The sequence below is a fragment of the Corvus moneduloides genome, chromosome 1, assembly GCF_009650955.1.
Source record: "Corvus moneduloides isolate bCorMon1 chromosome 1, bCorMon1.pri, whole genome shotgun sequence".
NCBI lineage: Eukaryota > Metazoa > Chordata > Aves > Passeriformes > Corvidae > Corvus > Corvus moneduloides.
In genome coordinates, this window is record NC_045476.1 from 53,762,594 (window position 1) to 53,784,036 (window position 21,443).

The window sequence follows — 21,443 nt, forward strand, 5'->3', positions numbered from 1 at the left end:
GCATATCCACTGACCACTGGGCTCTCTCTTGATTGTGTTCTTCATGAAGAGCAAAACAGACAGCTTTTATGAGCCTATTTTGCTCTGACTCTCTGACTCCTCTTGTTCCAAAATCTACCACCAGTATAGCATTTTTGGCCAACTTACAGCCCTCTCCATTTGTGCATTATATTTCCTTTGATCTGCATCCATCTCACCTACGGAGACTCCAAACTCCACCAGACAGGGACTGACCCCCCTTGGGTGTTGTATGGTACCTAGCAAAAGTAAACTCAACTACTGACCATCCTTTTCAGTACACCTACAGGCACCATGCAGAGACACCCAGATCACCCAAAGATGGCTCAAGGCTTCTTGTGAACAGAGGTAAAGATAAGTTTTCTCATCTGCAATCAGAGAGCAACTTGTGGGAGCACAGTGTCAGTTCCAGTTTGCACCAAGCAGTTTCATCCTCCTCCCTTCCCCTTGCCTGCCACAACTTTCAAAGTTTTCCAGTTTGCAAAGCCATGAACTTTGCCAAGGCCCAGACAAGAGCAGTATCCAATGGTTGTGATAAAACTGTAATACCTGTGGAATATTTTTTATCATTGCTGTTGTGGGAAGATAAGTTCCTCACATCCGTATGGAACTCTGGAGCACTGCTGATGTTGTGTGGTAGCTGAATGAATTGTTGCTCAGGAGGTAGCCTTGTCTAGTCAGAGACAGCACCAAGCCTATTGCCTATAAACACTGGTTTTCCTACTCCAGCATTTCCAACAAACAAGACTGCTTTGCCTTTTATTACGAGTAAATCAATAAAGTACCAGAGATGTACAATCTAAAATGCGTGAACAAAGACTGACTAAAATTGAAAAGGAAAAAAACCCATCAAACACTTGCACATCACAGTTTACTTTTAAAAGCAAACTGTAATTTCTCTCTCTCTGGCTAGGAGTAAACTCTAAAAAGCGATCAAACAGGATACACCATTCTTTCATTCTCAAACAATTACTACAAGAAATTGTTTTTTTTTTTTACTGGATTACTTTTTACACAGTATTTCTACTTTAAAAATTTTATTTAACTTCTTCTAATAGGAAGCTTTTGAAATGCAGTTGTAGCTGAAATGCATTTGTTCCACCTCAGCCTTTACAGAACACCAGTAGCCCTATAACTGTTAGAGAAGCAAAGACTGGTGCAAGATGTAGCTGGTTTAATTTCTCAATTATTTCAATTTAATTTTTGGCCTAGCTTTCACCATACCTAAAACCATTTGGACAAACAGTTGGCAATAAATAGCTTTAACTACTGTGAGCACCTAAAAGTTTCCTTGCCTGATAAATCTTTCTTTTCCAAGCTCTGTATTTTCCTATCAAATGTTAACCCTTAAAGACAACAAGAGATTTGAAAATGGATCATATCTTTTGATCATCGCCTCCATGTCTCTATGTCCATAGACTTCTAATCTCCCCAGGAAAATTCCTTCTCATCTAAGCACTAAAAAGTTGTGCAATACGAGTTAATGCAATCAAAATAACATTAAGTACTTGAGAATATCCTATGCAGAGCACACTGAAAAAAAGTGCAAAAATAACCAAACCTTCAAACAGAGGCAATTACAGCTCCCAGCTCATGCTTTCTATTCCTCCACTGACAGGTATATATCATACTATCATAACTTCTACAATTTTTCTTCCACAAATATAACTCTAACTTTATAAGGTGTTCAACAGCATAGTGGAAAGGTGATGAAGTGATTTGCTGCCTCTAGAACTCACATACTTTGTGTGAAGATAATTTAGCTGGCAAAAAAATGATCTGTGCATAAATGTGGCCATAGGAAAATGTTAAGGCTTCAATTTGTGGTGTACAGTTGCTGTGGACATTATTTTCAATTATTTACATGGACTTGGAGCCTGAGTTTCTCTTATTATGGAAAAAAGGTACCTCACACAAAAGTAGGTAGATGCCCAAAGAAGGCTGAAATCCTGTGTGAAGGCTGTGCTTGGGCAGGCTCCTGGGAGGACCTGTGAACCTGTGTAGAGAGGAGCCCATGCTGGAGCAGGTTTGCTGGCAAGACTTGTAACCCCATGCGGGACACACACTGGAGCAGTTTATGAAGAACTGCAGCCCGAGGGAAGGACTCAAGTTGGAGAAGTTCATGGAGGCCTGTCTGCCATGGGAGGGACTGTGATGGAGCAGGGAGGGGAAGAGTGTGAGGAGTACTTCCCCTGAGAGGGAAGAAGGAGCAGAGACTAGGATGAGCTGACTGCAACCCCATTTCCCATCCCCCTGAGCTAATGGGGGGAAGAGGTAGAGAAAACTGGGAGTGAAGTTGAACTGGGAAGGAGGTAGGAGTGGAAGGAAGGTATCTTTAACACTGGGGTTTTTTTTTCCCACTACCCTATTCTGATTTGACTGGTAATAAATAAAAATAATTTCCCCAAGTTGTCTGTTGTGCCCATGAGAGTGTGCTGAGTATTTGATTTCCTTGTCCTTATCTTGACCCAAGAGTCTTTCATCATATTTTTCTCTCCACTGTCCAGCTGAGGAGGAGGAGTAATAATGGCTTGGTTGGCACCTGGCATTCAGTCAGGGTCAACCCTCCACACTACTGCTCTGATTAAGCAGTATATGTAAGAGAGGAAAAAAAACCACTTAACCAGCAAAATTCTCAAAAATGCCTATTTGAGAATATATGTAGGCACCAAATAAATAATACATTAACAGAATAAAAATTAGAAGGAAGACTTAATATATATATAATGGAGTTTGTTGCAATTAATCTGCAAGAAGGATGTTAAAAATGCCAACCAATATCATCAGATACTCATGGGTTCCATCCCAGGTCCTGGGTGTTCAGGTGAAGAATACCAGCTCTGGATGTAGTAGCTGGGGCAGCAGCTTTTAAATGTGTACCTCAAACAGCAGCCACATTGACAGAGTCATAGGCACACATTAATTGTTTGTAAGGGTCAGAACCTAGAAATCATCAGTAAACTTTTCAGCAAAGGAAAGCCAAGATAACAGGTTTAACAGGAACACGATGAGGGCAATTGTGTTTATTACAGCCCCACAGAGTGCAACACAATGCACACACTATTTCTTGAACAATGATAAACAAACTCTGTTTGAACATGCCTAGAATTTTTTACCAGAAATACAGAGGATGACAAATTCAAAAGGTTTTACTTGACCTTGTATGGGTTTTTTAGAGTTTAACTAATTTAAAAGGTGACTAGCCTGCTTCACCAATGTGAGTTCTCCTGAAAGCAGGTAAAAGCAGAGGAGGAAAAATCTCTCTCAAGGCCAATGGAAATAATCAGAAAATGATTCAGAGCAGGACCTAAACTTAAGTGCTCCAAAATGCTTCTTGAGAAAGCCACTTTCTGTTCCTCAGAAAAAGTTAGATTATGTGGCTCATCCTGGCAGTCACCTTGCTGAGTAACCAGAGGGTTACTAGGGCTTAAGCTTCTAAGAAAAGGAAAGCTCAAAACTCCAATCACTTTCCAAAGGTTACATTCAGATTTTAGATTTGGATTTCATTTTATTACAGCATTTCAGAGAGTCCACAAAATTGGTTTAGCTGCATAATTAAGAAGGAAAGAAGGGCTCTGTATCCTACTGTGCTTAAGCTGACTGATTTAGATTTCCTACACTTGCTTTCCATAGTATAGTTATGCAAGGACTTCAATAATGGAATCTTAAAACTATTTTATCAAGACTTTCCAAATACCAGCTTCAATAATCTTATGATTAATATCTCAAATTACATCAGCTCACATCTAGGAGGTGCAGTCACCATTACGGTATTCGTAGGCTAATTTAAGGCTTTTTGTTGTGCCAAATAGGCAAGGCATAAAGTGTTAATTAGGTACTAAAATATTATTTAGCAATAGTGAAAACCTGACGAAAGATAAGAATAAAAGAAAAAGGGAATGCATACTGCAAAACTGCCTCCAGAAAAATAGAAGAAGAAGAAAATGGGAAAACAGGGAGAGGGGAAGCCACTGTAATTGTAATGGCTCACCTTGTTAACATCCATAACAGTGTTAAGGGACTACATTCTACGTAGGATCTATAGGATCTATAGGATTTATAGGATCTATATACCTGTTTAAACCAAACCTTTTTGGCCCCTCCTGGGTAATATTGGGTCATCCTCTCAGAGAAGATGACAGGAGACCTGCAAATTATATTTCAATAGAATCTTATTACTTAAGTGCTTAAACAACAACACTGCATTGCAATTAAAACTTCAGAAGATGACACATCAGTGAAAAAAGAAGCTTTTGTAACATCAAACCAATGTTTTCTTCCTTTGCTTTTTTATTAGGTGGCAAAAATAACAAAAAAAATTCAGTGAACACTCAATACAGCAAAATGACTGCATTTTATGTAATAATGACCTATTCCTGTTTTGATTACAGGATTGTGTCATAAGTCTTAATGATATGGGTGAGATAAGGGAGGCACCATCTGGGAAGAAAATAACTGGCCCTTTAAGGCAGCTGGATCAACATTGTTCTGGCTAATACTTTCTGTCTACCAGCATCCTGCCCTGCCCTCCAGTCTTTCCAGAACCACCAGTGCTCTGCACACACATTTCATTGCATCAAAACTCAGAAAAACACAAGAATTCTATCTCTTACACATTCTCTGAATTCTGGTATTGTCCATTTTGGATGGAAAATGACATCCTAGCAAGAACACATGTCTCTTGCCATCTTTCCACTCTCTGGTTTCCTGGCGTATAAAACCACACAGTTCATCAGCTGTCAGAACTTCTGCATTAAGTTCATAACAAATTGGCATTTTTTTTGTGTGCACGTACATGTGATGAAGAACTTTCAGAACCTGAAGAGAAGGAACAGGGTGCATGTCAGTGATACTATTTTCAAATAGTAGAAATTCTTGACTTTTTCCTGAACTGGACCTCTAACTGTAAATCCTCCCACTCAGCCAACGGTTTACATTGATTTACCCTTGCCTCTGTGCTAGTTTAGTCCCAAATTTCCATTAAGCCTAAGGATAGGAAAGGGTACTCCCAGTCTGAAACAGCCATATTCTGCACTCAATTCTAATAGAAAGTGTTAAATGGAGAAGAAAATCTATGCAGCTGCCAACATTTAGTAGCAGAAATAGGCAAGCATTATGTATTAGAATTATTTGTCTGTGTTTTGGCGATAAATTTCATGATGTCTGTCTAGAAGCCTAATTAAAACATCCTGCTTCTCCTTCCAGAACAAAGTATTACTTAGTCTATCTGTCAGATTGAATGATCATTACTTCATGCCATGATTAAATGTCCTTTGGGACATGCAAACAACACATAAAATGTAGAATTTTCTTGCAACATTTGAGCTTTCCATTGCACATCATGTGGCTGACCGAGTGGCCTCAGCAGCGTGTTATTACCCTGCAGCTTCAGGCAAAGGCAACATGAAGAATGTTTTACGCAAGGACCATGGCAGTTTCTTTATAATGTGAGATGGAAAACATGTTCCACAGGCAGGCAGGTACCCTACCCTTTCCATCCCCTGCAATTCCAGCAACTAACACAGAGTGACACACTGGTTGCTCCTCCTGGTGAGCATCCTACCACGCCGAAGGGACACACAGTGAGCACCTTTCCTCTCCTGTTGCAGTTCTTATCACAGAGACAGAATTATTCACAAAAAACTTCTCCTCCCTTTACCTTTTTATTCCCTTTAATAGGAAAAAATAAGCTTGCACCTTCTTGGCAGAATTGCCTCAAAGAAGCTGGTGTTGCATCAAGCAACACTGTCTCTCAGAAAATGATAAGAGAATTGGCGCAAAGGAATGAAAGCAGTTACCTCAGCAAGTGAGAACAAATCCTATTCTGCCAGACAGCCACACAGTCCAGCAGGACTGTGAAAACCCAGGGATACAGAACAGTTATCACAATTTTGCCATTGCTTTAGCAGAGTGAATTCTACAATCAGTTGTACATCTATAATTCAGAAAAATACAAACTCAGTCTCCTAAAGTAATACCTTGCTTCCAAAGAAATAGTTGTGAGTCACAGAATGGAGATAGCTTGGCTGCTTGTGGATTTCTGTTTTAGTGAAGAGTATTCACTCTGATTTTCCAAAGTCTAACAGGAACAAGCTCATGATCCCCAGTGCTTTTCTTCTGATTTACCCAGCTAGCAGGAAACAAAATACTCTACAGAAGGCTGATTGTAAAGTTCATAATACCCAAGGCATACCTTATTGTCTTTCACCCTTCTGTCAGGATAACAGAGCAAGATAGACGAGCACAAATGCTTTGTAAATCTTCTGATCAGTCACATTCAGCCAGCTTGGTTATTTCCAACATACCCTAAAGAGGTAAGGAGTGTGCTGTCACATACAGCAGATGAGGATTTCCTTGAAGAAAGCTGGGAATATGTGCACTTTTTATTTGGTCTGTATAATACCTGGTGTTTCTGTGTTTCACTTTATCACCCTGTCTGTAATTAAATTAAATTAGTGCTTAAATTTAGCTTATGGGCAACTAATTCTTTTGAGTGTACATGCATGCATATCTGTCCATGCATGTTTTTAATGTATATAGCACAACGTGCATTGTATTATTCATAAAAGCCAGAGCACACAAAAGTCACTTACAGCCACACACATTCCAAACCCACACCTTCTTATATATATGTTTTTTTCCTTTACTCTTCTTACCTCACTATAAATATCTGACCAACAGTGGATTTGCTACTAAGTACAAATTCTTGTTACTGTATACAAACAAACACATTCATCACTCTAGACTGACACTGCACACAGCTTTCCTGAACAGGATACACGTATCCTTATGGGTATATTTATCATACTGAGGAGCATCACTGCCATGATGAAATGCCTTTGAAATACTGAGTCACTGAGAGACACTTTATCAATACTGTAACATACTCAAAAATAATCTTCATGTCTAATACAACCAACCCACTAGAAATTATTTTGATCAAAAATCTTAAGGGGAGTAATTAAAGACAATGAATTCTTTTACTTTGAGAATAAAGTTCTCTTTTGACTGCAAGTACAGCTCCACAGCGCCAGGGTAGATTGTTTAACCATCTGCTCAAAACTGTAGGTTCCTCATCCTTGGAACATCCAGAGCTGGAAACAGGTCACTGATCAGGCCTGTGAAAATTGGGATATCATCTATCACTATTTTATGCAAATTGAAGTCTCTTAAGACTCACAAAAGCACATGGAAAAGGAGGGTAAACAATATATCACAAGAGCATCAAATCCTTTTTTTTTTAAGGATTCTGTTTTTACTCAAAGGCAAAACACCAGAAACAGATTTTACCCAGTCCTCAGGTCTGTTCTTGTCTTCTTTTTTCAGGGACCCAGCAATTATGAAAACACTTGATAGCATGAAGTGCCCAGTCATAAAAGCCCTACAAAAGCATTTTAAATAGTCATTGAGCACATGAAATAAAACTAAGTGGTAATGCTTATGAAGAAAACAATCATTTTACAAACAGAGTAAAACAAGACATTTTTATTCACCTGTAGTCTTCCAGTGGCTTTCAGTCAGTGGTAGAGGTTGACTAAAAAAAATAAAAGGGTGAAAGATATATATCTGTATATCTATTTAATCTTCTATATTCCACCATTTGGTTCCCTATTCTTAACTGGCTACCAGCTGGGTAAAGTTTGAAAGCATATTCTGCAGCCACACCTAGGAATTCAATATAAATACAGCCTATTAGTATTATCAATTCCACCCCTCACCCCCCCCCCCCCAAAAAAACTAACCAACAACCCAAAAACAACAACAAAACTGGAAGCAAATTCACAACTTACAAATACACCATTTTAAGTTGACAGATGCCATGCCTCTATCCTCTTCCATGACAGCAGTAACTCTGTAAGTGTGAATCAAATGCATTAAATACATCACAAAGAATAATACTTCAAAAAAGTAATGTTCAAATTCAGGGCAGTTCATGATAAGTAAGAAAAAAATTCTGGGGTAATAAAGATGCCAATTATCTGCACTGAAAAGGAGTCTCCACATTTTAGAAATGGTACATCTAGGCAAAGAAGTTAAACATAGTTGATAATGAAACCAGGAAATTCAGGTATATATTGTGCTTAATAAGATTTTGGTTAGATTTAGGGAAGTGGTTTTTTTTTTCAGAAAAATTTCTGTGTTGTTTTTCTGTCTGAAAAGGTGTTAAAGAGCAGGATATGCATCTTAAAAGCAGCCTGATTTGTGGATTGCCCAGTGTAAAAGGACTTTATTTGCCATGGCATGACAGGACCAGAAGTCCCTTCCTTCACAACATATGGACTTGAAAGCCCTGATAACCCTGTTCTGCAGCAGGTTCCATAGGCTAGGATCCTAGTGCCCCAAAGGTATATTTAAATTTCTAAAAGTCCCAACACAGGAGAAATACTCTCAGAACTCTCTGAGCTGCTGTATATTTTATGCAGAAGCCCAGAATTTTTTCCCAGAGGTATTTGATTTCTCCCATTGCCATTAAAAGTAAACCAAATGAGAGTTAAAAAGTAAACAAACAAGAACACTCTAGATTTTGCTTCAAACACTAATGTTAATATTACTATTGTTACTACGATTAATACTGAAGTGGCAAACAATGGTATAAATTACTTTTCTCAGTTCAGAATGTGCCTCTGGGACAAAGTAATCATTAGACTCAAGGAATCCTTGTTCTAGTGAAGCAAACAATATTAATGATCTTTAGATATGAGTGGTTTAATTTCATTATCTCTAGAAAATTGCAAGAATGTGTCAGGAAATCTTCAGGATGTTTAGGGATAATTTCAAAATTATGCAGGCATGAAAATAAAGGGTTTTTTTATTTCATAATGGCCCTGCCTGCTATTTGAGTTTACAGCTTAAGGTTCGAGGGTTCTCCAAGTTCTTATTCCACTGATAAAAATGAATATCAAAAATGTCTTGTGAAAAATTATACAGTTGGAAATTATTCAAACAGCACATATACAGGGAAGAAGTCATGCAACTTCTAGGTTTTACATTTTTAAGATAATATTTCTAAATATAGATTCTTTCTAATGTAATAATTACATTATTTAGAAATGCTTTTTCTCACCCTTTTTTTTTCCAAAGAGTTTTCCACTGTACTTACTGGGGAAAGTTTAAAGAAATGTTCGTTCAGTTACAATATGCTATCTATTTTTCAAAATAATTTCTACCCTGTTATTCTCTTCTCCAAAAGATAGTTATTTACATGGGAGTTACACAGCAGCACAATGTAGTCAGTCATCCCAGGTATGAAGTGGTGATATACAATTATTTAATGCAAAACTAACACATTACAAACATCCCAAGGTAAGAAGAAAGGACACTTTTTTCCAAATTTATGTCTGACAGTTTATTAAGGACAGACATGTGATTTAAAGTGTCTTTAAAACACAAGATAAGACAATATACATAAATGCCTCCTATTACACAGTATTCAGCTGCACTGGTATGGAGTGTGTGTTGATGGATATGTATTAAATCCAAAAGCCCAAAGAACCCTCACCTGTTCAGGGAGCAGCTCCCTGCAGAGAGGTTACAAGGTGATGAACTTCCTGGCTAACAGACATGCATCAATAAACCCTTCAGCAGCCAACATAATTTCAGAGACCAGTTCAGTATCAGGGACGACCACAGCACAGGTTCTAGGGAAGAAAACAAACCCCATAATCCAAATACACAGATTAGTATTTAAGCATGGTAAGAATAAGTCAGTTAAATCAAATGTCTGATGTGTGCAAACATTTTTAAAAACAGAACTCAAGAGAGTCACAATTAAGAGTGTCAATCAAAGCCGACAAGGACCCTAGTTCAAAGCAAAATGAGCTAATTAGGCACTGGTGATTGTTAGTATTCCATAACACTACTGCACGAAAGAGGCATCTGAGAAACACAGACAGGTACTGCCCGAACTCAGAGAAGGCACAGGCTGCAGTGGTGTCACTTGCCCCGAGCCCTGGAGGCACAGCCAGCAGCTGTACAGGGTCTGGAAGTCAAGTGCAACACAACCACGGCTAAAACTGCCATCCTTTTTAAAAGCAGTTAGATAATCTTTGGAGAGCTTTAGTGCTTTTAGATGAAGGCTTGGTTGCCTTTAGAGGTTTTACTGTTTCTTTGCTAAATGTAACTGCTCGAATTTTTAGAACAAAATTTTAATGACACAAAGTAGAAAAATCTCATTCAATCTCATTTTTAAAATAACATGAAGTAATAATGCTATTGCTAAACAATGCCCTCATTTAAAATCATTACTTAAGTTACATACTAGCAAAGAAGAGATCTTGAATTCTGTGTTCAGGCCAGCTACAAAGCAGCAAGCTTGTTCCTCAGAACTCTTTCTTACTACTGAAAACCATAAATATTTCTTTTGTTCCCCTTTCAGAAATATACTGCTGAAATAAATGACCAGTCTTAATTTTGTCATATTTAAGTATGAATGGGGAACCTGAGGTTCTCATGTAGTTCTGTCTGACCTGCACATCCAGGGTTCATAGTAATAAATATTCCAACTCTCGACTTCGGTGTAATGTTTTCACCAAGAAATACAAACCCGTTAAAAGAAAAATAACACAAATAAGTGTTAAAAGAAAGATGACAAAAAAGGAAAACTTGCTTGACCTTAACAAACAGAGGTATTTCACTGGTAGGCATCAGCTTTTAGTAATCTGTCTGGCACTGAATTCAGAAGAAAAAGACTGGACTGTTAGAGCCACAAAGAGTGCATGAGGCTGGAGCATATTTATGTCTACATCAGGAATCATCTTTTGAAACATAGAATAAAGGAGACTAGTAGGGATGCAGAGGGTTTAAAAGGGCCAGGAGACAATACTGAGTAAAAAAAAAAAACCCCAAAAACAGAGAAAGAACATAGGACAGTGGAAAAACAAGGCATGTCTAAAAAGCATTGGAAAGTCCTGGAACCACTGAGACTTCTTGCAAAGTTGAATCCCTCCACACTTCTCACCCATAGGATGCCATGATCTCACATGGTGGGACTTGAACTGGTTTCGATAGCAAAATAGTAATCTGGTAGGACCAGGATTTTACTCACATTTATTGCTACATTTTGAAGAGAAGGTTATTTTTGGGTAGTACGTGACACAGGTGATTTTGTGTTACCATCTACTGCCTCATTTAGAAATAGTTTCAGAGGAACTTTGGAGGAAGATATTACTGGTTCAGTATTTATAGCCTGTAAAGGATAAATAAGCACTCAAGTGCTTATTTATAATATAATAATTTATAATAAGCTACTCTCTTCTTCTTGTTCCTTATTTTATTGTGGATAGTCTTTAATTGTACTAATGCCACTGACTAGACTCCTACCAAGAGATGATTGAATTCATCAAAGCACCCCCAAAGCTCCTGTCTGGACCAAAAATTTATAGATATTCCCTACAGGCTAAAATTAAAAGTGAAAGATTTAACATAGTTTTCTTGAAAGCAACAGTTTCCAATGCAATTCACATGAAAAAGAAGCTAAACAACAATCTCTGTACTGCTGAACAGACTATCTCACCTCATCATCCATGTGTTCTGAAGAGCTGAAAATTTACACCAGCATGCCAAGGGCACAGCCTAAATCTTCCATGATCTCTGTCTTATCTATGCCAGCTGGTCCTGCAGGAGCACCACTCACTGCTAGGTGGAGAGCCCGGGTTAGAGTAATATAACACCTTAACATAAGAAAAGGGATTGTTTGCATTGCAATGAACTTCTACATCAGGGCCTTTTTTATAACTCTTATGCCTCATGGATGACTTATTCCAAGTCCACTTTCTCATTATATTTTAATGTCCTAAACCACAAATGTATCTCTTCCATGTTCATGTAAAATCATGGTGTGGTACTACTTGGAAAGTGCTTATTTTAGAAAAGAAAACTAACCACATCAACATTTTTTTAGCAAGGAGGAATATCGTATCAGTGATCACACAGGACAGGAAACATGAGGCTGTAGTTGCTGCTTTGCCTATTTCAAAGACTTGAGCCCCAGAATTTGCCCCCCAAAACTGAGGGTTGTAAGCATTAAGCCAGCCAGGATGCCTGGCTGTATCTTTTAGGAGTCCTTATTTTAACCAGAAATTCTACATTGAAGCCCAAACCTTTCCAGAAAAGAAAAGTTCCACTGTATGTGGTGTGAAAAAAATACTTTAATGAATGAACAAAAATCTTTGCTGAAAACTCCTGATTAACCTTAGAGATCTGCTCATATCCCCCCTTCAGACTAGGCAATGAATATATAGATTAATTTATGCAAAAAATATTTCAGTTATTATAAATGTAATGCCCATTAAAATCATACAATTTCTTGAGTATGCATATCTACATGCACATACATGTTCAAATATATTGATAACCTTATAATATACACATGAGGTAGGAAAGAACTCCAAACTTCTAAGAAACATTTAACTTTTCATTCACTGAAATAGATGAAGCAGGCACTCTTATTTGTAGCAGTCATTACCTGTCAGTCGAAGGTTAACCTGCCAAGGGGTATTTTCCAAGTACTCATAAAAGCACTGAAAGTGAGCATCACAAATGTTGGCAAAACAGTGTTTCTGGACATTATCCCAGCTGTGGCATAGCTATGACAGCCAAGCAAAAGCTCTGCAACTGGAGATCTAAGAACCATCAAAGAGTCATGGCGCCAGGTAGGAGCTACTCAGAAGGTAGAAATGCCACCCATTACAAAGCTGCAGCTGTCATCAGCAGGTCTCACCCCTCATTCCTAGTCACTTATGACTAATAACTACTACAACCTATTATAAAGGATTAGATGCACCTCAAGGCATTAGTGCTTTTATACAGAAGCAAGTGTAATAGAAGACAATTTTAATAGAGCTATTACAGCAGAACACATCTATCAAGCCAAGACCTCTCCATACAAACAATGCAGTCTTTGCACAGGAACTGACATTACTTTGACCACAATGAGTTTCATTTTACTCCTCAAGCGTTTTTCCTTCTTATCTTAACACCACCTTAAAAGCCCATTTTATTTCTGAGGCTCAGGAGGTCAGAGGGAAAATAAGAATTCTTTCCTATTTCAATCCCAATCCGGTGAAAGTTTGTTCTTTCAAACCAACAGCACGTGACACCACCTTAGTCTTACCTGAACAAAAGTTACACACAGAGTGAGCACTTTGGTTTAAATAAACATTCAAAATTTCTGTTGTATGCACTTATAAAAAGTCACCACAGGAAGAGGAGTGACTTGCTTTGGAGAGGCACATGCCTCTGAAAGGACAACAAAACACACTGTGAATTACTGAAGGCAGAACAAACTGTGAATGCAAAATATAGCTGATTCAAACATGCACCTTCTGGGCTTGAAAGCTTGCTGACACTTCTCTGGCATGAACATCTTTGGCACAAATGGTCATGATTTTTTTCTTGCTCACCTGAGGAAAGTTCTCCAAGCAGCTCGGTAATAAAGAGCATTTAGCACAGTGATCTGAAAAGATTTAGGTAACCCACTAAAACCAGATGGTTTCCAGTACCATCTACTAGAAATCAGTTCTGCCTACATCATGAACTAAATCACCATAAAAACTGGCTTGTACATACAAATTTTCTGGTATTAGACATGAGATGCCAGAAGAAATCCCGGTTTAAACAGAAATTTGAACCGTCTCCAAAACAACAACAATCCAGGTGAGCACAAATGCTGCAGATGGTCAGCTAGGCAGGGTATGAGGAATGGATGGATAAGAAGATGCACATGAAATGGAATTGAAAATTACGTGGTGGTCATCTCCATAGAGATATGTACCGGACTTTGCAAAAATTGTACTAATTGTACGAGAACATTTATTGGCAAACTAAAAATAGCCCTTAGGAAAGATCAGAGACATTTTAAAAATAGACAAAGCAATAAAGGGATGATTACAAAATACGATATAGATGACTACGCAGAGTTATGTAATACGAAGTGACTATGGAAATATTCAGGTTTCATATTAATGGGGGGAAAACCCCAATCTCAGCTACTGCATGTAATTCCAAGGAGGAAAATATAAAAATATATGGAAATATCAATAAAAAGATATAATGCCTTTTCTATTACAGGGAAAGTTTAGACACTTCTGTCAGATATTCATGACCCCTTTAAAGTCTCTTTCTTATTTTGTATTTCCCTTCAGCAGATATTCTATGTTGGAAAAGAAAATCAAAACTACTGAAAGTTTTCACAAAGAGAAGGAGTGCTCACAGCAGGACAAAAACATTCAGGAGAAGTTTGAGGTAAAAAAGGGCAAAGCAAAAATCAAGGTATCCTTCTCAAATGGGACTAAAACTAAATATAGATATAAACTGCTTGGTTTGACATAAACAAGCCCAATAGCTTTGGCTTCCTGACACAAATATATGGGTGTAGTGTTTGTATACATACTGAATGTGTACTCTGTTCTTAGCACACCATTGTGGCAGTATCTTTGCTTTTAGCTTTTGTCTCAGTTCAGAATAATCCCACAAAACCCCAGTAATCAAAATGTGATAAAAATGCCTGTGAGGTAGCAGAAATGGAAGAAAAAGCCATGTTTCTTTTTTCAGTGGGTGCTAATAGCAGTTTATTTAGTACAGCATTAAAATGATTCAATATGTTAATCACAACTTTTTATGGGACCATTTTCACACTATTTTCTCTGAATTAAACAAAAAGGAGGTATCCACACCTACTTCTTGTGGCAATCCTTCAGGGCTGATGTCAAGCCCTCATTCAGCCTACCAGATGCCATTTCTACATCTAAAACCCACCAGGTTTGTGAAGTGGTAAATTCAGCCTGGACTACATAGTCGAAACCTCACTGTTCTCCCTTCCTCTCTTCATAGGCCAGTATGGCCTCCATGGAGCACAGATGTCCTGGATAACATACAGTTTCCTCAAGGTGCACCAACCAAGACTTCACCTTTTGATGCAAAAAACCCCAAGCATGCATGAATTTATGCACATAAAATAAAATAAAAGGTACATTTTATACTAAAATACAAAGGAAGTTCATCTCATTAATCTTCAGAAAGGTTTTTCTTTACGTCAGCATTTTTCCAAACTTGAAATGAAAGTGGATTTTTCCCTCCATTTTCTCTCTCACTGTACCTTCAGTAGGATTCAGATGAGATACCAGATACTGTTTTGTTTTACATATCCACTTGACTTGAACACAGACAATCTCTTAGAGCTCCAAATATGAAAGTCTGGAGTTTTTGTGTTTGCAGCCCCAGAGTAAGCACAGACAATACAGGCTTTTCTGTCTCTATGCACTCAAATGTAGCTGTATCTTGGAGAATCCATCTCCAAGAGGCAAGCTGCATATATTTGTCCATTCAGTCTAGGGCCTCCCTGCTGCGACAATCAATCATTAGAACCACAAGCAACATTGATTTTACGCAATGTGAATGTTTATGCATTCAGCACTGTTCTGAGAACAGTAAGTTATTGTCTCAGAAGTTGCTGATCTGTTCTCTCTGACCTACCACTACCCAGTTAGCACACATACTGGCTGGCCAGTCGGAAAATATGAGGCTCAGAACCAGCTGAAACCCTGTTCAGCTGACAGGGGATGCATCCGCTGGAGGTTTGGAGAGGTGTGTGCTAAAGGATAAGACAGGACTATTATATTACTAATATGATATAATACTTATAATATAAGACTATAGTAGAAGATGAAGTAAAAGGAGCAGAAGAAGAGAAGTAGTATGAGAAATGTAACATTCAACCACAGTCTTGGTCAGTTGTGTGACTTCTAGTACTTGTTTTTTTTCATTTTCATTATTTCCAAAAAGTAAACTCTCTACACTTCTTTTAGAAAACACTTTATGTTCAAGAGGAAGATAGACAATTTACTGAATTATTAGTAAATTACACAGTATTGGGTAACAAAATGTTCTGGTTTTACTATTTTTTATTATTTTTTCCAAATTTATATAATTAAAAGTAGCATTTCATGCAATTGAAAGTGTCTATTTAATCTACGTCCCAAAGAGGGCAAAATCATGAAGTACGTTTCACACAACTCGACATATCTGACCATTAGATCTAGATTTGTCATGGAACAGAACATACTCCTTTTCTCTGATGTACATCCCAAGGGCAACATTTCCTCTGTATTCTCTTGAAATTTAAGATCAGCAACATTATCAAAGTTTGGTAAGATGATGGGCTATTTGCATCCAAAACCATCAGATGTATAAGGAAACCATTTACATTAGATTTGTGTCAATCACACTAATGCATGCCTCTCTTAAAGTGGATGACTCTCTGACTGTTGCATAATTACTACACATGAGGCTTTTATGGGAAAAGCTGGGCCAAAATGATAAATCAGTGAATGGAGTTAGTTACACTCCTGTCAGCTGTCAGAAGAGGCTGAAGGACAAAAAACCTGGGAAGTCCTGAAATTGTTATTATCTATGGCTAATGCCATAATTAATGTTATTATTTATGGTTAATTTTTATGTTATTATTTATGGCTAATGCTTATTTTAAAGATTGCCTATTAAGATCTAAATGCCTTTTGTAGCTACACATCTCTCCAAAGACCACGGAATTTGAAGATCACTGTCTGCACACCAGCATGCTCTATGCCTGACACCTAGAATAGAAGACTTGTTTGCTTGCCTTGTATGTGGATGAAAAAAATCACTGAGATTTAGTTATGTGAAGAATCTATGAGAACCTACCATCATGTTTGAAAAGGCTCCGTGTTCAAGCCTTCATCATCTCAGAAAGCATCCGTTCTTCTGTTACAACTCATCCCTTCAAAAAAAAAAGGTTTTGCCTGAGGCACACTAAAAACTGTAGCACTCAAAGAATTGATGGCTGTGGCTGGATAGTAACTGAGGCCAGGAGTATCATCTGGCATGTAGATAACATAGTATGAAGCTTCTGTAATACATCAAAGTGCCTGTGCTTTTATACAGATTGGTGTCACAAAACCTAGCAGATTATTGTTCAAGGCAGGAACACAGAAGGACAGCTACAAAAACATTCCTCATGCAAGGATCAGCAGCGCAGACAGCAACAGCCTACCAGACACCATAGATCTTCCAGTCTTACTTATCATCACTTTGCATTGCTTGCCTGAAATTTGATCTATCTGTGCTAGAAGAAGAATAGATTCGATGATCTCATTGACCTTCTCCATTTCTAATTCCTGCAAACCTACAACCCAAAAATCCAAATAAATGCAACTTCCATGTGGCTAAGTTTCCAGCAAAGACAGACTGGGATTTGTAACATGCCTCTCATCTCTTCTTGTTGAACACCTTGTACTTAGCTGAGGGAAAAAAATGTTTACTATCTTCCTTAGAAAAAATGCTCCTACTTTCAAAGTAAATTAATGCTCAGATGCAAAGGTGCTGTTCAATGATGTTATCAGCTCACAAGGTTAGCTGGAAAACTTTCCTTTCTGTAGAGAAGATGAAGTACATTAATACACAAAGAGGCTCAGCTGTTTTGGCTGTATTCCTCTTTAAAGGATGTCTAGCAAATCTGCTGAAAAACCAAAATAGAAGAGAGGAAAAAGTATGTTCTTGCTTTCTAAGTATACAGCCAAAGCTTTTTCACAAAGAGAGTGTCTGAAAAAGAGGCAGTGATTTTAATGACACATGCCTTTAATCACCTTAAAGCCAAGAATTCCCTCCCAGATAAGGCAAAAATCAAACCAAACATTAAAACATAACAATACAATCCACTTTTGATTTAAAATAATAATGATGAACACAGTTGTAAGGAACAGACAGGGTGGCAAATCATGTTTCCTTTCCAGAAAATGAAAGAGAACATAATCTTTTGTTCATTCAGACCAAGGAAACCAGAGGAATGGAATTGTGCCAGAAAAGTCCCCCAAAAATTAATGCTGGCCAGGGGGAAACTCCTCTTCAACTTTTCAAAGAGTCCAGTAAGTAAGGGAGAAGAAAAAAAATTTCTAACTCAACAGGGCAGTTATCTGCAGATAAATTTAAAAAGAAAACGACCAAAACAAGAAACGAAGAAGTATATAAGAATCAGTTGAGTGGGGGAGAAAAGTAATCACTTTTTAAAAAGATGCACATATTATTTTTGATGTACGAAGAGTTAAAAACATGAAAACACATGTTAGTGTTGACACAAAAAGTATTAAGGATCAAAATGCTCAACTATATGCCTATCTGGAAAGAAAAAGAAGCCTCATTTATTTATGTTTGACTGAGGCACTCCAGCTATTATCTTGGTATCTCTCAGAACAAAAGTGACATCTCAAGAAACAGGGTTGTGGCTGGGGTTTTTTAACTTCCTATTGCAACATTTTCCTGCAAGGAGGAACAGACTGTGACTCTAAACATTGCTGCCTCTACAGCCAGAAAGAGTGAATGCCAGTGGGAAATTCAAGGCATTCCCTCAACTGTGTGGAAGGGGGATTTTAGTTGCACGGAATCCACTACCTCCTGTTGCAAGTGTGAAAGAAGGACTCCCAGCTCCCAGAGTGTGGGTAGGGAGAAAGTGAATTTGATCCAGACAGAACATATTTTTAAGACATTTGACAATTTTGACATCATGCCATCCCTAAATAATGAACCAATGCCTCAAGTTTAATTGGTCATATAAAAAGCAGCACGAATCCGATATGTCAAACAGAAATGACAAAAATATCATCAGGTCATCTTACACATGTACAAAAAGGAAACAATCTGACAGCTCTCATTTCCTGATTGTTGCAGAACTACACTTTAGAACAGTTTGTAATCATACTGGAAATTTTACCTGTTCTGCAGAGCTTCAAAGCTTCCATACACCTTTGGCTTTCTTGTAGCTTCCATCACATTTTCTTTATTTGTTATGTCAGTCACCAACTCCTATATGGAAAGAAAGGGAGCTATTTCAACTCTCAAATTTATTTCTGTTTTTTATACTTCATATGGTTCACTAAACTGGGACAGGAAAACCATGGGAAAAAGAGCTGGAAGAATATGCCTAATCACCTTGCTTTAAGTTCTATTTTTTAGATGGAAAAAGAAAAATAATTAAAGGCACAAACACCTATTTTGACAGCGTTTAGATTGAATGTGAAAGAAAAGTAAAATGAACAGAGAGAACTGCAAATATCACTGATGATACTATTAAAACTCTTCTAAAAGAGTTCTTCTAAATGACAGATTTTAACAGAATTATTAATTTAGATTATTTCTGCTCATGTGAGCTCAATGCCTTTTTCAATATGCACCATGAAGAAACTTATCCACAGATTATTTCATTGCTCTTAACAGGGTTCTCAGCTTGTACAAAAAATATACTTTTTTTGGCATATAGTGAGACATGCTGCTGTCAATGTTTCTAAATTACAGATTTAAACAATTGGAAATATATTTTAAATTTCAAGCACAGCAGCTCCCTATAGAACATTATCCTATATTAGCTTTTCAGAATTGTACATGATGAGAACTCTCCCTGGTATCTGCAGACTGAATTACAGGTATATTGACAACACAAAATTATCATCTTTACTATGCAACGGTTCAGTGATTTTTTTGGGTCAGAGTGAACAATTAAGGCACAATGTTTTGTGTCAGTTCAAGTGTTTATGTTGATTGCTGTAGTTACCTTTGGCCATTAATAAATAACAGACCATGAACTTGTATTTCAACCATCGCTTTCCTAAATGGTATGGAGTTGGCAGAAAAGATTTCTGCATCTCAGCAGTATTGTGTCTCTATGTGCCCCCAGGAGGTTAAAAAGATAACAAAGAGTAAATAAAAGAAGATCTCAAAGACAGGTGAAGGAATGACCTGCAGATCTTTGTCTCAAATTGTGACACCACCAACTGCCAGTCTATGTGAAAGGAAAACAAGGCACATAATTACTTTGATGAAGATACCACGTGTTGAAATTCCATCCAAATGGGAATGACAGAATCTGCCACGTTTAATTTACTTTGCCAGCCTTTCATTTGTTCAATGAAATATACCACACATTTACTCTTCAGAATCATTTGCATTTGAAACCAGAAAAACAAATTTTAAATAAGCCAAAAAAACCTGCACTAATCAAAATAATTTATCAAATAGAGGAACTAAAGCTAACAACAGCTTAACAAATTCTCCTGTAATTGTTACTATTGTATATCATAAGAGAAGACATCTTTACACACTGAAAACGGACAGCATATTATTAAAGGATTTTTTAAAAATTGAAGGAAATACAAGCTGAGAAAGCTGAGGGTTTTTTTTAACTCCTACATGGAGACAGGAATTTTTTAGGATACATATAGTTACATAGCATACATGTAAATTCCCAGTACTAATACCTCGCAAAAATATAAATCTGCAATAAAGATTCAGGAAAAAAGTTTTAACTAACCAAGTGTATCAAGGGAGTGAATAGTATTGATACAATAATAATATTGCTATTAATCAAATTCTTATTTGATTGTTACATAAAGTTTCAAGCAGCTGTTCATTGGACTGAATTAAAGGAATTTCTATTCTCTCATGCCCTTGGTGAAAAAATTCCATGGCAGTCCATGTTTGGCTGATTCCTGCCAAAATCTGGGAATAATAAGAGCAATAATAACATCTGTCTATATATATCACATTTCATACTTTGAATTGAGAACTTTAATTAAATTATATGTAATTTAAAGTGATGGTAAGCTACACCACAGACAAGAAGTTCATTTTGCTAAGCTGTGAATTTTGATACCTACGTAAGTCACATGAAAATATTCAGTTCTATCATTAATCTCTAGCAACAAAACCTTAACAAACAAATAGTTTGTTACATACTATTCTGCAAAAAAACAGAAGAAAAAAAATGTACATCTCTCACCTTTTCAGTACTCAACTCTTGTGCAGTGTTGACAACTACACTTTGGACTTCATCTTCTACTTTGGACTTCATCTTCTACCTTTATGAAGCTGGAGTCCCAGAAGGTCTGACAAGGTAGTATCTTCTGCTCCTAAAAGACTGGCCTGTAAAGAAAAGAGACAGCAGGCAGCAAAATAAGCCAATGAACAAGAAAAGTCAGACATAAGCATATAACAAAATGTTCAAAAGGAATCTAAAAAATACAATTAAATATAGTTATATGCACTCTAGATACCAGATGTACTTTCAGATTTACACCAAAAGTGTGGACTTAATCAGCCTAGCAGAAATATTTCTTGATGCTGTCACAGGTTTTTTTGGTTTTGTCTTGCACTGTGGTGTTTTGTACTTCATAACACTAAATGTAAGTTTATTTGCACGGCTGCCATTGAAGCTGATGTGAGATACAGACTCAGTATTTGCAGACTAGAAACCTTGGGGAGTGATGGGGGTATTTGCAATATTTTGTTACTGCTTGGTAGGATATCAATTTTAAAAAACTTTGAAATTTTTATCTGTGATTTGAAAAGATGACAGTCAATTCTTTTTTCATTTTCTTTTTGTTAAAAAAAGAAATCACAATTTT

General features: G+C 37.2%; 1 protein-coding gene across 1 annotated transcript in view; it reads right to left on the minus strand.

The window, feature by feature from the left end:
- DNAH11 (dynein axonemal heavy chain 11) overlaps positions 1 to 14,148 on the minus strand; it is a 105,726-nt gene extending 91,578 nt beyond the window's left edge. The window contains 15 exon segments of the mRNA XM_032104767.1: positions 630 to 690; positions 692 to 817; positions 4,093 to 4,165; positions 7,082 to 7,193; positions 7,293 to 7,366; positions 7,368 to 7,399; positions 9,518 to 9,656; positions 10,457 to 10,562; positions 11,268 to 11,370; positions 11,372 to 11,413; positions 11,531 to 11,687; positions 12,482 to 12,497; positions 12,500 to 12,638; positions 13,338 to 13,412; positions 13,414 to 14,148. Of these exon segments, the coding sequence (XP_031960658.1) occupies positions 630 to 690; positions 692 to 817; positions 4,093 to 4,165; positions 7,082 to 7,193; positions 7,293 to 7,366; positions 7,368 to 7,399; positions 9,518 to 9,656; positions 10,457 to 10,562; positions 11,268 to 11,370; positions 11,372 to 11,413; positions 11,531 to 11,687; positions 12,482 to 12,497; positions 12,500 to 12,638; positions 13,338 to 13,412; positions 13,414 to 13,458 (1,300 nt within the window). The 5' untranslated portion in view covers positions 13,459 to 14,148.
- Between the last annotated feature and the right edge of the window lie 7,295 nt (positions 14,149 to 21,443).